The sequence below is a fragment of the Anolis carolinensis genome, chromosome 5 (genome assembly GCF_035594765.1).
Source record: "Anolis carolinensis isolate JA03-04 chromosome 5, rAnoCar3.1.pri, whole genome shotgun sequence".
In the NCBI taxonomy this organism is placed as follows: domain Eukaryota; kingdom Metazoa; phylum Chordata; class Lepidosauria; order Squamata; family Dactyloidae; genus Anolis; species Anolis carolinensis.
This window is the reverse complement of record NC_085845.1, coordinates 173,691,679-173,707,141: the sequence shown is the minus strand read 5'-3', so window position 1 is coordinate 173,707,141 and position 15,463 is coordinate 173,691,679. Positions and strand designations below refer to the sequence as shown.

General features: G+C 41.4%; 1 protein-coding gene across 1 annotated transcript; it reads left to right on the top strand.

Annotated features, from left to right (window-relative positions):
* Positions 1–4,983: 4,983 nt before the first annotated feature.
* Positions 4,984–14,052, top strand: lgals1 (galectin 1). Its single transcript, XM_003220948.4, has 4 exons — positions 4,984–5,140; positions 8,745–8,824; positions 12,706–12,877; positions 13,816–14,052. The coding sequence occupies exons 1-4, from the start codon at positions 5,135–5,137 to the stop codon at positions 13,960–13,962; spliced, it is 405 nt and encodes a 134-aa protein (XP_003220996.1). The 5' UTR covers positions 4,984–5,134; the 3' UTR covers positions 13,963–14,052.
* Positions 14,053–15,463: the final 1,411 nt, after the last annotated feature.

The window sequence follows — 15,463 nt, the reverse complement described above, 5'->3', positions numbered from 1 at the left end:
GTGTGTGTGTGTGTGTATGTATGTGTGTGTGTGTGTGAGGAGTGAGTTGAGAAACTGCAAGTCGCTTCTGGTGTGAGAGAATTGGCGGTCTGCAAGGACGTTGCCTTGGGGACACTTGGATGTTTCTGTGGGAGGCTCCTCTCATGTCCCCGCATGGGAAGCTGGAGCTGACAGATGGGAGCTCACCCCGCTCCCCAGATTTGAACCACCAAACTATTGGTCAGCAGTCCTGCTGGCACCAGGGTTTAACCCATTGCACTACCAGGGGCTCCTAAAACTTCCCATAGAGTCACATTGGAGGATCTAGATAGTCAGAGAGAGAACATCTCTGAATAACTGAATCCACAAAACTGCATTGCTAAAAGTCAGGTTCTGTGCCAAAAATGTTTCTGCTAAAAAAAAAAAAAGTGCAGTTCTGTTGCAACGATTAAGTCCTGGACTGTGAATTTTTTTTCTAGCAAGGAGAAAAATGGTCACATGAGTAACTTGCCTTCGAGAACAAAATTTACAAAAATGCAGGTCTTGACAAAAAAAAGATTACTCACGCTCAGAGTTGGAAAAAATTTTTCCTAGCTGTACTGATTAGAACACTTGAATTTCTCATTTAAAGAGCATTTCTTCCCTCTGCTACACTATCAAGATATTATGCACCAACATTTCTGCGAGAGGATTAATACAAAATGCAATTCATTGCTGTTGTTTCCCTAAGCGTGTAGAAGTTAACATGGCGGAGGAGGGATGAGAGAGACCAAAAAGAAAGAGCAGTTTGTTCTGAAGTTCTTGGAAGGATTTCAGCTTTCCTTGTGATATATATTAAAAAAGAAAAAGAAAAGCATAAAAGCCCAGCAAAGCCAAAACCACATGAGCAGGCATTTTACCAGCAGCCTGGTTTTTCTCTGCTCTACAGATTTGATTATAGAGAATTATGCTGCTTCTGCACAAAGTAACTTCTTCCTTTCTTCCCCCATTCAACTGGAGAAAAATGCTTTTCTACTGTAATGACTAATAATGAGTCATAATTGTCATATGCACTGGAGTGGGTGCAGTTCAAGATAAGAAGAATGTAGTGGAAGAAGCTCTCCCAGCAAACCCTCTCTCCCTCTAATTGTAACAAGCCTTTTGGTGAATTTGGAAATTGGGAACCTTGGCAAGGGAATCCCAACCTGCCTTGTGTCACCTGCCTTCCCTTGAGGCAGCATTGTGCCATCCGTGAATCACCATCAAATGACTTTAGTGCAGCAACAAATTAACAACAAGGATCAACACAGGCCCCAGCAACAGCAGGAACACTAAGCTACACAACAGCTCCACGCTTTAAACTTCGATGCATTACAGAAAAAGCAACATGTTTCATTCTTTTCTTACATTCTTGGTTCTTCTTGAGATGTGAAGACTTTGATCTTCTCTCCCCCAAAAGAGTGTTGGCACATTCAAAAGAAATTGTCTGAAACAGGGCTTCTTATACATTTTTCCACAAGTGATCCTTTCCACCTGAAATTTTTTTATGTGACCCCAGGTATACAGATATATTAAATAGACGTAAAAATAAAACATTTACTGATAAGAAATCAGCATGTGCAAGGCTTGCTAAACAGCTGATTTTCCTTTTTATACAGCATAGTTAAAGCATTTGCTGCAGAGTACACTGTAAACATTGTTTGTTGTTGCTAACAGAGACTTTTTCCTGTTGCCAAACTTTTCAAGACCCCAGCAAGACCCTATTTGCCTCAGGACCCAGGAGTTTAAGAATTAGTGGACTAAAACATGTTTGTATTTACCCACATTATCAATTTTCCAAACCCATACATGGTCTTGCGTGTAAATTTTATTTCTCCAAAAGGCAGCAGGAAATTCACAAACGTGGGTATATCACAGACAATGAATGATTTGTCTTGCATTGTGCTAGGAGATATAAAATGGATATATTTCATTATGAATTTCAGGCCCAATGGGGTACTTTTCTTCCCTATAGCACAGTGCTCATTTTCTCACAGTGCTGTTGATCCTTCTGTGCAGCAGACAGTCCACATTTAAGGGCAAAAATAATACCACTCAAATAGGTATTCTGTATAATCAGGCATTGGCCTTCGTTTGGAATAGAGTCATAAAAAATACTGGAATCCAGTATTCAGAGTGAATATTCCCTGGTATGAAATTTGAGAAGGCTTTCCATATGTTTGTGAAGGAACACTAAGTATGTATAATTCTCTGGATGCAGTGAGCATAGTCTAAGTGAAGGTGCACAAACTGCACTTCTTTTACTTGGCATTCTTACTGGTTCTTTAATTATGAAGTGAAGTTTTTACTTCTTAGGACCAGCTAGCACAATGGTTCTCAACCTGTGGGTCCCCAGGTGTTTTGGCCCACAACTCCCAGAAAACCAGCTGTTAGGATTTCTGGGAGCTGAAGGCCAAAACATCTGGGGGCTCACAATTGAGAAACACTGAGCTAAGCATCTTCCATGTCAATGATACAATGATCTTCTCTGGGTTTTATTCCAAACATCAAAGGAGTGGCCCAAGGTGCTGAACGTGAGGCCCCAGATAGGTTCATTTACAATTCTCAGCCAGAGGCCCATCTAATGCCTTACCAAACTACAAACTCCGGGATGCTGTTTAATGAATCCATGGGGGTTAAAGTGGAACTGTACCATTGTAATTATATAATACTAGCTTGGGTACCCGGAGTTAACTGGGTTATTAGAATGGGGCAATTTTTTAATTGTCCAAAATGTGTAAGGTTGTGAGTGTACTACAACTCACACCATGCCAGATTAACCCCCTGAAACTCTACCAATACTTAAAGTTTGTCATGTTGGGCAAATTTGCTCTAGATGCATCATTGGTGGGGTTCAATATGTTCTCCAGCTCCAGGATGAATTACAACTCCCACCAAGGTTGGTGGGTCAGTCCCGTCAAATCCCTCCAGTATATTCAGTTGATCATGAGGCTTCTGTGTGCCAAGTTCAGTCTAGGTCCATTGCTAGTGGGTATGCATGCCAAATTTGGTGCAGATCCATTGTTGTTTGCATCCACAGTGCTCTCTGGATGTAGGTGAACTATAATTCCTATAAATCAAGGTGAATTTCCCCCAAAGTCCTCCTGCATTTTTTTTTTGGTCATGGGGGTTCTGTGTGCTAGGTAGATACAGGCCCATCGTTGGTGGAGTCCAGAATGCTCTTTGATTGCAGGTGAACTATAAATCCCAGTACTTACAATGGCTCTAAATCAAGGTGAATTCCCCTCAAACCTCTCTAGTATTTTTCTTTAGTCATGGGAGTCCTGTGTGCCAAATCTGGTCCAAGTCCATTGTCACTGGGGATACCAGTGCTCTGACTTGATGCAGGGTGAACTACAACTTCCATCATATGGAGTCAGTCCCCCAAACTCCTCCAGTATGTTTAGTTACTGCTCAGTTCTGCTCTGTTTGTTATGAAGACAGAGTTGAAAAGAGTAGGAAAGGGTTAAGGAAGAGGCAGTGGACGGGATCATGCAAATTCCACACCAATGGCGAGAGTAAGAAACACTGGGATGTTTGTGATGGAGGAAACACATAAAATCTAGGACGAAATTGTTCCCGAATGAAAGCATTCCTTGGGTGGTGGGTCATAGTGTTTGGGGAAGACATTGGCCGGTGTTGGACTACATGTTTAAGATCATCAGATGAGGATTAAGATGTTGGACTACATGAAGCTTAAGATCATCAGATGAGGCCCTGCTCACGGTCCCGTCAGCCTCACAGGTGCGGCTAGTGGGGACGAGAGACAGGGCATTTTCAGTAGTGGCTCCCCGCCTATGGAACGCCCTCCCCAGTGAAGTCAGGCAGGCTCCCTCCCTCCTATCCTTCCATAGGAAGGTTAAAACTTGGTTATGGGGCCAGACTTTTGAATAATAATTGGCAGCGTTAATTATTATCATGTACGCTGTACTCAATCGACAGACCCAGTTTGTTTGTTTTTGGGGTTTTTTTTTTTAACTGAACACGCCTACCTGTATTTTATAATGTGTTTTATGAATACTGATGTAAGTTAATAATTTTTAACTGATTTATATGGCACTGTATAATTTTTATATATGCGTTTTATTGTAAGCCCCCCTGAGTCACCTGATGGGTGAGAAGGGCGGGATATAAATATTGTAATAAAATAGATAAATAAATGTTCATGGTGTTTGCTATAACCTGAAATGTCACTGAAGGGAGTGTTTTTGGTGGCTCCTCAGCACTGTGGGTTATAGCTGTTTGTGAAAGCGGGAGCCTGTCTGTGGAAGTGGCCACCCCAGCCATAAACACACATCCATATTTTCACTTTTATTATGTGTATAGACAAAAGAGCCCAAAAAGAGGGTGCTGCTGCTCCTCTTTATTGTTTTTATGGCTCATTCACTTGAAGAAGGCAAGAGAATAAGCAGTTTCATTGCGAAACCAGAAAATTGCAGGCTTCATTGTCCAAATAAGTGACTTTTCCAAGCTCTAGCAGTGGCCCTTTTCCTTGATTGTGAGTTTTCGAAGATGTCCATGCCAAATCTTAACACTGTTTTTGTTTGTTTTGTTAATTTCATGACAAGTTTGTTACATACCGTACATTAATTATGATGTTTTAAGAATCCTGTGACAACCATGATTTCAATTAGTTGCTGGGGAATATATCCAAAGTGTAATAGTGCTGGCTGTTTCCCCTCCCTTCCTTTTATAAAAAACCATTTTCCACGTTGCTCTGTATCGTTTTTGGCTTAGATACATGTACATTTACTGCTCCAGGCTTTTTCTTAACAAAGGACTCCTAGCAACTGCTATCCACATTTTAAATTTTTAAACAATCTAGCCTTCTCATTGCAAAACTATTTTCCACTTTGGTGTTCGTCACTGCCACAATGAGTTGGACGTTCTCCTTTTCGTTTTGGTCCAAAGGCAAAATCAAAGGCTGTCTTCAGCATCCAGGAAAGTAGACCACTTCCACTGGCCCACCCATTCCAGCCTTCCTCCCAATGCTGCTTTCTGATTCGTCAGTGGATCATGTGTCTTTTCAGCTGGAGAGCTATATAAGGGCCAGGGAGTGGCAACTTAGTTCACCACATCTGTTTGCAGGACCAGATCAGCTTCAGTGAAACTCAGCTTCAAGACCCATAGCACCATCATGCCTGTGAGTTTATGAGTGAGGGAAGCAGGTTTTGATGTCTGGGAGCAGGAAATAAGATAGGATGTGACATTTTGGGGTAGACTTTCTGGTGCAGAATTAACAGAAAGGGCAAATTTTAGAAGAAGTTGGTTTTACTATTGCTTTCACTGGGAAGTATATGATTTAAAATTTGGTCTGACAATTATTGGCTCAGAAATGGAAAGGATTACTGTTGGTTCTGAATTAAGGACTGTTCCTATAAGCTTCAGGGTGTGGGTTTTGGAAGGGGAAGAACTGTATAGCTGCAGAGTCCTTATAATTATCTCTTTTTCTGAGAAAAAAAGTGTATATATATGTGTGTTCGAGATAGTGGAGTTCTGCTTAGGTCTCTGCTTAAGAAAGTTATATTTGAGATATTAATGCTCCCAGAATCCCCAACCAACTTGCTTGGGATTCTGGAAATTGCAGCCTTCCCTCCCCAAAAGTAACTTTTCCCTTGAAGCACTCAGCCTCTTAAGGATGCATCTGCACTGTTAGATTAATGCAGTTTGACCTCCCTTTAACTGCCGTGGCTCAATGCAATGGGATTGTGAAAGTTGTAGTACTATAAGGTCTTTAGCCTTCTTTGCCAATGATTGCTGGAACCTCGCAACTCCCAGGATTACATAGCATTGAGCCATTGCAAATAAAGCGCTGTCAAACTGCATTAATTCTACAATGTAAACGAATGTGTTGTCGAAGGCTTTCATGGTCAGAATCACAGGGTTGCTGTGAGTTTTCCAGGCTGCATGGCCATATTCCAGAAACATTCTCTCCTGATGTTTCACCCACATCTGTGGCAGGCATCCGCAGAGGTTGTGAGGTATATTGGTAACTAGGCTAGTGAGGTTTATATATCTGTGGAAGGTCCAGGGTGGGAGAAAGAACTCTTGTCTACTGGAGGCCAGTGTGAATGTTGTAATTACAGTAGAGTCTCACTTATCCAACATAAACGGGCCGGCAGAATGTTGGATAAGCGAATATGTTGGATAATAAGGAGGCATTAAGGAAAAGCCTATTAAACATCAAATTAGGTTATGATTTTACAAATTAAGGACCAAAACATCATGTTAGACAACAAATTTGGCAGAAAAAGTAGTTCAATACGCAGTAATACTATGTAGTAATTACTGTATTTACGAATTTAGCACCAAAATATCACGATATATTGAAAACATTGACTACAAAAATGCGTTGGATAATCCAGAACATTGGATAAACGAGTGTTGGATAAGTGAGACTCTACTGTAACTTGATTAGCATTTAATGGTGTTTCAGCTTCAAGGCCTGGCTGTTTCCTGCCTGGGGGAATCCTTAGGAGGTGTTAGCTGGCCCTGATTGTTTCATGTCTGGAATTCCCCTGTTTTCAGAGCAGCCACTGAAATCCACAAGCATGTGGACAATTTCAACAGAAAGGGGAAAGCCATGAAAATCAACAAAATCTGGCTACTTGTGTTAAAAAAAACTCTAAAATCAGGACAGTAAATGAAGTACAACACTCTGAAAACTGGAGAAACAATCAGGGCCAGCTAACACCTCCCAACAGAGGATTTTCCCAGATAGGACTCTGCCAGGCCTTGAAGCTGAAACGCCATTAAATGCTAATCAAGGTAATTAATTGCAACATTCACACTTTCTTCCTTTTTAGAAGAATTTTTTACCCCACCCTGGATCTTCCACAGATATATAAACCTCACTAGCCTAATTTCCAATATACCTCAAACCTCTGAGGATGCCTGCCATGTATGTGGGTGAAATGTCAGGAGAGAATGCTTCTGGAACATGGCCATACAGCCATGCAGCTGGAAAATAAAGCTGCTGGAAGAGCTTCTGGCAACACTCAGGCATCTCTTAATTTTACGGTTTGAAACTTGCTTAAAACCCAAAGCGATCATAAATCCCTGGGTTTGAAGCAAGTGAAGACATCTGTTGGGTGTGAAACAAAGGAGATGTTCAAAGCAGTAAGGCAACTGGGTGTGGCTCAGCAGCATAGCATGTGCCAGCAGTGCTGATGGATCTAGCCTTTACCTCTTTCTTGGAAAAAGTTCTGTTAATTCTTGCGCGCGCTCTCTCTTTTATGGGGAAAAGAAAGTTATGAAGCTCAGACAGGTCTTTACTCTCTTTTTATTGGCTTTTTCTCTAGTATGGAAATGAAGCCGATGAAACCTTAACTTTATGGTGATAAAAAAATGCCTCACGCTTAAAAAAGATACAATTTTAATTCCTGGCTATTTCTTTGCACTCATATGATACATCTTGCAAGTGTTAATTTGCAGAACAACTCCCAAAGAAAGAGACTCATTTTTGCAGATTAGAGAACTGAGACCAGGAGTTGCATCAGAATCAATGTGGTAGATGTCTGCAATGATATTTTCCATTAAGACTTAGTTTGATGGTGGGGAACTGATAACACGCCCATTGCAGCCTTTTGCCACAGAGGCAAGTTTCAAATAAGCTCATTTGAAACTTGCAAATAGCAACCTTGACTGAAGCTCAAAAGCCTGCCTTTGGCCCATGAGCCAAGCCTCAGCTCTTAACTTGCAACTTGGCTATCAAGTCCAGAGACACTGACTTTGAGCCACAGCTTAGGAAATGCTACTTTTGGATTACAACTCCCAGAATCTGCCAGTCAGCATGGCCAATTGATAATTCTAGAAGATTTATCTGAGGAAATAGAACATCTCCCATACTCTGCTCTGAAATAGCAGCCCTTCTAAGTGGTATTCCAAAAACCAACACCATTTGGCCTTGGGGTCCCTTGAAACCTTGCAGGAGTTTTTGGCAAGATTGGGAGAGATGTACTGAATTCCTTCCCTTATGATTGGTGACCTCTGCCTGCCCCATTGCCGTTTTGTGCTATATTACAAAATGACTTTAGGAACAGGCGGGGAAAGGATTGTGCTTTTCTAAATGGCAGAACTATAAGCTGCTTTCAGGATTGTTGCCTCTTCACACAGGGAAAGGAATCCACCTGTGTTTGGTAGTCCTTGTTATTTCTGCTGTTTATACGGCACTCTGGAAGACGGTTACAAAGAGCAGAGGTGACAATGCACAAGTGGATCAACACGGTTGAACAGTGGTGTCCAACTTTTGGTCTTCCAGCTGTTTAGGACTCCAACTCCCAGAAGTCTTGACCAGCTTGTCCAACAGTAAAGAATTTTTGGGAGCTGAAGTCCAAAAACATGGGAGGACCAAATGTTGGACACCACAGTTGTAGAATTAATGCAGTTTGACACCACTTTCACTGCCATAGCTCAATATTATGGAATCATGGACTACAACTCCCCTTAGTCCTAATCAGAATAGCCCTGGTGAAGGATAATGGGAGTTCTAATATAACGCCATCTGGCAGCCACATGTTCTTTCTTCTTGTTTCAAATGTTATCCCACTTTGATGTTTGTGGAGTGAATGTGACTCATCAACATATTTGGGTTTGCTCATTTCCGTAGATAATTATGTGGCTTATTCTATAAGAATGAGAGAGAATAGCAGTGAACGATCTAAAGACTACCTATGATTTGAAACCTCAGTTTCCTATTGCTTAGCAAAGGGTATAAACAATAACTTGTCTCTGGATTATTTGTCTAGGGATTTCTTTGCACCAACCTCAATATTCCACCTGGTCGACGCATTGCTATGAAAGGAAATCTTTCAGCAGGAGCTAAGAGGTAAGTTGGTGTCATGGGAGAAATCTTTGACCCTGCCGAATCTTATACTGGTTTAATTAGTTTAAATCATGCTCTGACTACAACTAGAACAGAAGTTGGCAACATTTGTGTCAGTACTAGCACATTAGCACGACATCTCTTAAAAGAGTTTTGTTTGTTAGAGTTCAAACATTATGGGAGAGATCTGAAACTGTTATTCTATTGTTAATTACACTGAATTTAAATTTTTGAAGAACTAATCAATTGACCAGTAGTGAATCGTCACTAAAAAATGTGGCAATTTGCTTTTAATGAAGAAAATAATGGGTTGTAACTTAGTCACTAAGCGGGAAAAAGAACAAAATAGTGCAACAATGTATTTTTTAAAGAACTTGTGTCCAAGGCCTGCTCCAAAGAATATGAGAAGTGGTAGGTATTTGATTGTACAAATCCTGAGGAATTTCTGGAAAGTGGGTATATGTTCATTGAATGGATGGAAGGCTGTAGTTGTGTCCTTGGTGACCTAGGGATGAAATTTATCTATGATTAATCCTATCAAACTATAGTGAGCAACCTCATATTCTCCCCCCTCGCTTTAAAGAGGACAGAAGACTTGCCATAAAGGGCTTAATGACCACATCTCGGACAAGTGGCTTTTGGGGCATCAACTCCCAATGTTCTCCAACCAACATGAATATTGAAGGGTTCTGGGTTCTGAAATCCTAAAATAACCTTTCCAGTCCTTGTTAATGACCACCCAAAGGAGCATTTTCCAGTGAGTCATGTCCAAAAAATAGACTAGCTAACGGCTTCCTTGTGCTTTGCCTCCTGCCAAGAGAATAAGCAGAACCAGCTGTTGAAGGCAATGGTTCTAATTCTCCCCCTTCAGTCGCCTCTTGCAATGTCTTTTTCCTCTGTCTACTGAACACAGTAAACTGATTACTATTTGCTACTGTGCCAGGAAAAATGAGCAGAATGAGATGAGAACAACACAACTTCGGCTGTGGCTTTTCTCTTTCATTTTTAACTCCAATTCTCAATTTATGAGGGTCTGGTTGGTATGTTAAAATGGTGCAAATCCTCCAAGGTCTGCCTTTCCCCCAATGCTGCCAGTCACTAGATTTGCTCCAATATAAGCATTACTCCCAGTCAGTGTGAACCTGTTGCAAAAGGCTGTAGCACTTATTTGCTACAGAAATCTGCTCCCCTAGGTAAAGTCTTTATTCAATTGCACCTTTAGGGTCAAAACTGTGTGCCTTCAAGAAGTTTCACACTTATGGAAGAGAACCAATCACAGGGTTTTCTTGTGTATTCGTTTAGGAAAGGCCCTTTGTACTTCCAAATAAAATCCATGTGGCAGTGTAGACTCATGTCTTCCACATCAAATCAAATAATATGGATTATCTGCTTGGATAATCTGGATTATATGGCAGTGAGTAGGGCTGCAGATAAGAAGGCATCTTGGAAGTCTCTCATTCATAGAGTTGCCATACATTGAACTCACTTGGCAGCAATTAACAACAGAGTCTGGCCATGGGAAGCTGTTGAGTTGCTTCTGCTATCCAGGCCCTTTTGAATTCACATGAATGTGAGAATTCCTACCATTAAGAATTATCTATGTTCACACTTTTTTCCCTTTCTGCTCTTTCAAACTCCACAAATTAGATCCATCACCTGTTCACCCATTTGCCTAAATATGTGTATAATAATCTGCCAAATGAGGCACCATGCATACAACTGATGCCAGCTAGAGCTCTAAAATCTCATGCCAAAGAAAATGTTAAGCCAGGAACCAGCAGGTGGTTTTGTTATCACATGAGCTTCGACTTATGACCGCCTTATTCATGAGAGATTTCCAGAAGACCCTGCTATCAATAGCCCTGCTCAGCCCTTACACAGGCAGAACTATGACTTTCTTGATAAAGTCAAGCCACATGTTATGCAGGCTGCTCCTTTTTCTACTGTGTCCTGCTTTACAAAGCATTATCATTTTTTGTAATGAGGCATGTAGTCTCATTATATGTCCAAAGTATAATGATCCCATTTGGGCTTCTATTGAGAGTTGATGACTTATTCTGACCAGTTAACCAACATAAGAACTTTTAAGGCTCATACAAAGCAAGTACTTCAGCATTCCTTGTCCAACACCTTTATCCTTGTGGCTCTTGTGAACAATTCCCTCTCCTGACAATTTTGCTTTGAGTATGCACCCAGGAGATGTCTGATTGCTTTTACACTGGACCAAATAAACTGTTATTGCTTTTTTCAGACTGTGATTATGATTTTTCCCCCTCCTTGCCAAGATGTATAAGGGTAGATGAGTGGCTCTTGGGTACATCCTTGCTGACAGTCAGTGGCTGGGGGATGATGCTGGTCTCCAAGAGGCCTTGTCACTTTTGCAAAACTGGTGGAAAAGGGGAAGCTGTGCTGCCAGTATATGTGCATTGACAGAGGGTTATGAGCTTGCCAAAATAACCATCAGATCTTGGCCTTTCTTCTTCAGATCTTGGCCTTCTTCTTTAAGTCATCCCAGGAATCTTGGTAATTTTTACATACTGGCACAGTCACCTTTCTGGAATGGAGACTAAATATTTGAAGGGAAAAGACTGCATGGTGAAACAAATCACTGCAAAATCTTGGCAGTGTAATAGAATATGCTGCCTGGCTGGTGCAGATTGGTGGGCACGGGAATTATAGTCCTACAAATCTGGAAGACACTGCTTTGAAAAAGGTGGTGATAGTGGGAAAGAGAAGATGCAGCCCTTCAGTTGTTGCTGGGTTGCAACTCCATCAGATCTTGTCAGTGTATCCAGTAGCAACGGATGATGAGCATTGCCACTCTTCCATAACCAGAGCGCTACATGGTTCCCCACTGCTGCTGTTCTAGAGAAGATCAGTGTTTGGGCAGGAAGGAGCCTAAAGGGGTTTTGGCTTCTTCTCTGGGAACAGGCATAATTTGAAAGTTCAGCAAGCCCTAACTGTTCCCCGTTTGATGATAGCATCATTGAAGGTTCCTAGCCTGCCATTCTTAAAAACCTATTCAGTTTACCACCTACACAGTGGCGCCTGTGAGCTCCTAAATGGGGGAAGGGGAGGGGAGATGGCTCAAAGGGACTGGATGAACAACCCTGAGCTCCCTTGGGAAAAATACTTGGAAAGAAGAGAGATTGTGCAATTGGTTCAGTTTGCCTCAAGCAGAGGAGGAGGAGAAGGTTGCTTTCAATTCTTCATAACTGGAAAGAGTTATAGAGGATCAAGTTCATGTGCAGCCTGCAACTTGCAAAAGGCTCTGAGAATCAGAAGGAGAGAGATCTCTAAATAATCTATGAGTTATTACCCATACCCATACGCAGTTGATCTCTAAGGGATTCTGAAAAGCATATAGCACCTCTTCTCCAAAGTAGCGTGTCACATTGGGTTGCATTGCTGGGGGAACAAACGTGTTCAAGGTGCAACGTGTGGAAAAGGTTATCTGGATCCCCTTTTCCAGCTCTCAAAGCAAGGGAAGGGATCTTAAAGAGACTGCACCACTTTGAAATGTGTGTACATATCTATTTTCATTGTAATCATTGTTTTAAAAAGCATAATGTTTCAGAATTGAATGGCATACTATGTGCATCTGAAGCTGGTGCCTACAGTACCGTTCTTAATGATATCACCAGGAGCAACACCTTCTGCTGTTCCTTGTTCATATATTTTACCCTGAAATCTCAGGGCCTGAGGGAGTCACAACCTCACAGCAATGTGTTAAAATCCACATGAGTATACTGACAGATTGTTTCGTATATTATAGTTCTTTTCCTTTTTTTCAAGGATGCTATATTAGTGGCTTGAACCAACAACCCCCCCCCCCCCACTATTGCTTTATGTCCTTGGTATTAATTATATTCCCTTTATCTTAGCTTTGTAGTTAACTTGGGCAAAAACAAAGATGACTTTATACTGCATTTCAACGGACGTTTCGATGCTCATGGTGACACAAGGACCATTGTCTGCAATTCCAAGAGCAAAGGGCAGTGGGGCACAGAACTGAGAGAGAGCCACTTTCCCTTCCAAGAGGGCAGCCCTGCTGAGGTAAGACCTGGAAATGGTTATCTATGGTCAAGGTTTCGATGCAAGGCAGAAAGCGTAGAAATGGTAAGACAGAGATACAAAAGATGCAACAAGTCGGAACGGTTGCATATTATACAAAGAGGCAAAGGAAGTAGAGTTGAGATCTACAATATCTGGCCTGGATCCCTTCTCCAGATGTGTTCAGCTACAGCTTAAACCATTCTCAGCCACTATGTGTCATGGAAGTTGTAGTCCAACACATCTGGAGAGTAGCAGGTTTCAGTTGGCTGACAAGAATATTCAGGAAATATCCCTTGTTAGATTTTTTTTGGGTGGGGGGTTCGTTTCAGGATTGACTTGAGAAACTGCAAGTTGCTTCTGGTGTGAGAGAATTGGCCGTCTACAAGGACATTGCTCAGGGGACACCTGGATGTTTGATGTTTTACCATCCTTGTGGGAGGTTTCTCTCATGTCCCCACATGGGTAGTTGGAGCTGACAGAGGGAGCTCATCTGTGCTCTCCCTGGATTCTAACCAGCAACCTTCAGGTCAGCAACCCAACCTTCAAGTCAGTAGTCCTGCCGGCATAAGGGTTTGACCCATTGCACCACCGAGGGCAATGTTGGGCTTTGGTTTTTCCTGTCATGAAATTAATGACACAGAAGCCCTGTCAAATTATCAGTTTAGCAGAGATATACACTGTGGTCTTCCAGATGTCTTTGAACTGCAGTTCCTATAATCCTTTGCCATTGGCTTTAGTGGCTAGGGGTGATGGGTGTTGTAGGCCAAAAGCACCCGGAGAGTCAGTTGCTCAACCTTACTTAATCAGCACTTCTTCTGTGGGGAGTCATAATTTATGTGATTAAATTTTCTAATTAGTATGAGAGAATATGAAATAATTAAATGGATTATATCTTCTCTGCCAAACTCACCTTCATTCCAAACTCTTTGTTTCTCCAGCTGTTCTTTACTCATGATAAAAAAGAAGTGACCATCACGCTGCCAGGCAACCATCAATTCAAGTTCCCTAATGCCTTGGCCGCAGAAGGCATTGAATTTATCTGTGTAGAAGGCGACATTGATGTCACAGGAATCTCATTTGCTTAACTGCTCCACCTCCTGCTCCTATCCTACTTACCCTCCTGCTCAAATAAGGCAGAAAAAATAATAATAAATGCAACTCAATTATGTTTATAACTGGTAAAGTGTCCATATATTTCTAAGGTTATTTCTGCAGTTATAATTACATCATGAGTGACCAGAACACAAAAATACACTTAACTTTGACTGGAGAACACAAGTGCAAGACAGGTCAGGATTTGTTAAACATCTTGAACAATTGTTTTAGTTACAAAGTGGGCAAGAAAATAAAAGCTTCCCCATTCCATCCAAATGTCCTGATTTAGTAGAAAGAATCCCAATTAATCATCTGGTGTCTCAGTTCTTTCACTGTTTTTCAAATGTCCAAGTTTCTCTTCTTTCTCCCACATCGCCCTTAGCTTTGTCCTCAGCTTCCTTCAGTTGCTGCAAACTGAGTTCAGAGAGCAAGATTAATTTGGATTCTACAAATTCAGAAGCATGAGGAGATGAAGTTTGTCCCTCTCAGTGGGCTCAGGCAAAAGCAAACTGCTGCAGTCTCTCCCAGCTTGGTTGTTCTTCCTCATTAATAATTTTTCCCATCTTGATCATTTTCTGATGTTGCTTGGCTGCATATGTTCTGCTTTCATCTGTCAAAGGTTAGAGTCTCTGCCTCCCAAAGTGACATTCCATTATATTTTGAAAGATAGCAGAAGCAATAAAAGCTTAGCACAATAACCCATCCTTTCCCCATGTTGTTTTCTTTTCCTCCTCCTAAAGAATCACACACTTCTCTTTCATACTACCTAGGATTTAGCATTTTGATATCATTTTAACTGCTATGGCTCCACAGAATCCTGGGGTGTCTAGTTTGGCAAGGTACTTACATAGATTTCACTGCTGCATTTATTTGAATGACAATATTGGAGCAGGAGATCCCTATAAAATGAAGTCATAATGCTTAAGATAACATTAAAGCTCTGGGTTGCTGTGAGTTTTCTGGGCTGTATGGCCATGTTCCAGAAGCACTTTTTCCTGACATTTCACCTGCGTCTGTGGCAGGCATCCTCGGAGGTTGTGAGGTATGTTGGAAATTAGTCAGGTGGGGTTTTATATCTGTGGAATGTTCACGGTGGGAGAAAGAACTCTTGTCTGTTTGAAGCAGGTTTGAATGTTTCAGTTGGCCACCTTATTTAGCATTGAATGGTCTTTCAGCTTCAAAGTCTGGCTGCTTACTCCCTGGAGGAAATGAACAAAATCTGGCTACCAGTATTTTAAAAACGCTAAAATCAGGACAGTAAATAAAGAACACCAATCAGAGAAATTCCATACATGAACCAATCAGGGCCAGCTAACACTTCCAACAAAGGATTCCCCCAGGCAGTAAGCAGCCAGACCTTGAAGCTGAAAGGTTATTAAAAGCACCAGGTCTAAGAAATGAGGAACTTTAACACACACACACACACACACATATAAGTTGAAATATATCTATATATAGTTGAAAGCTCCTCTGAAGATGCAGATGAAACGT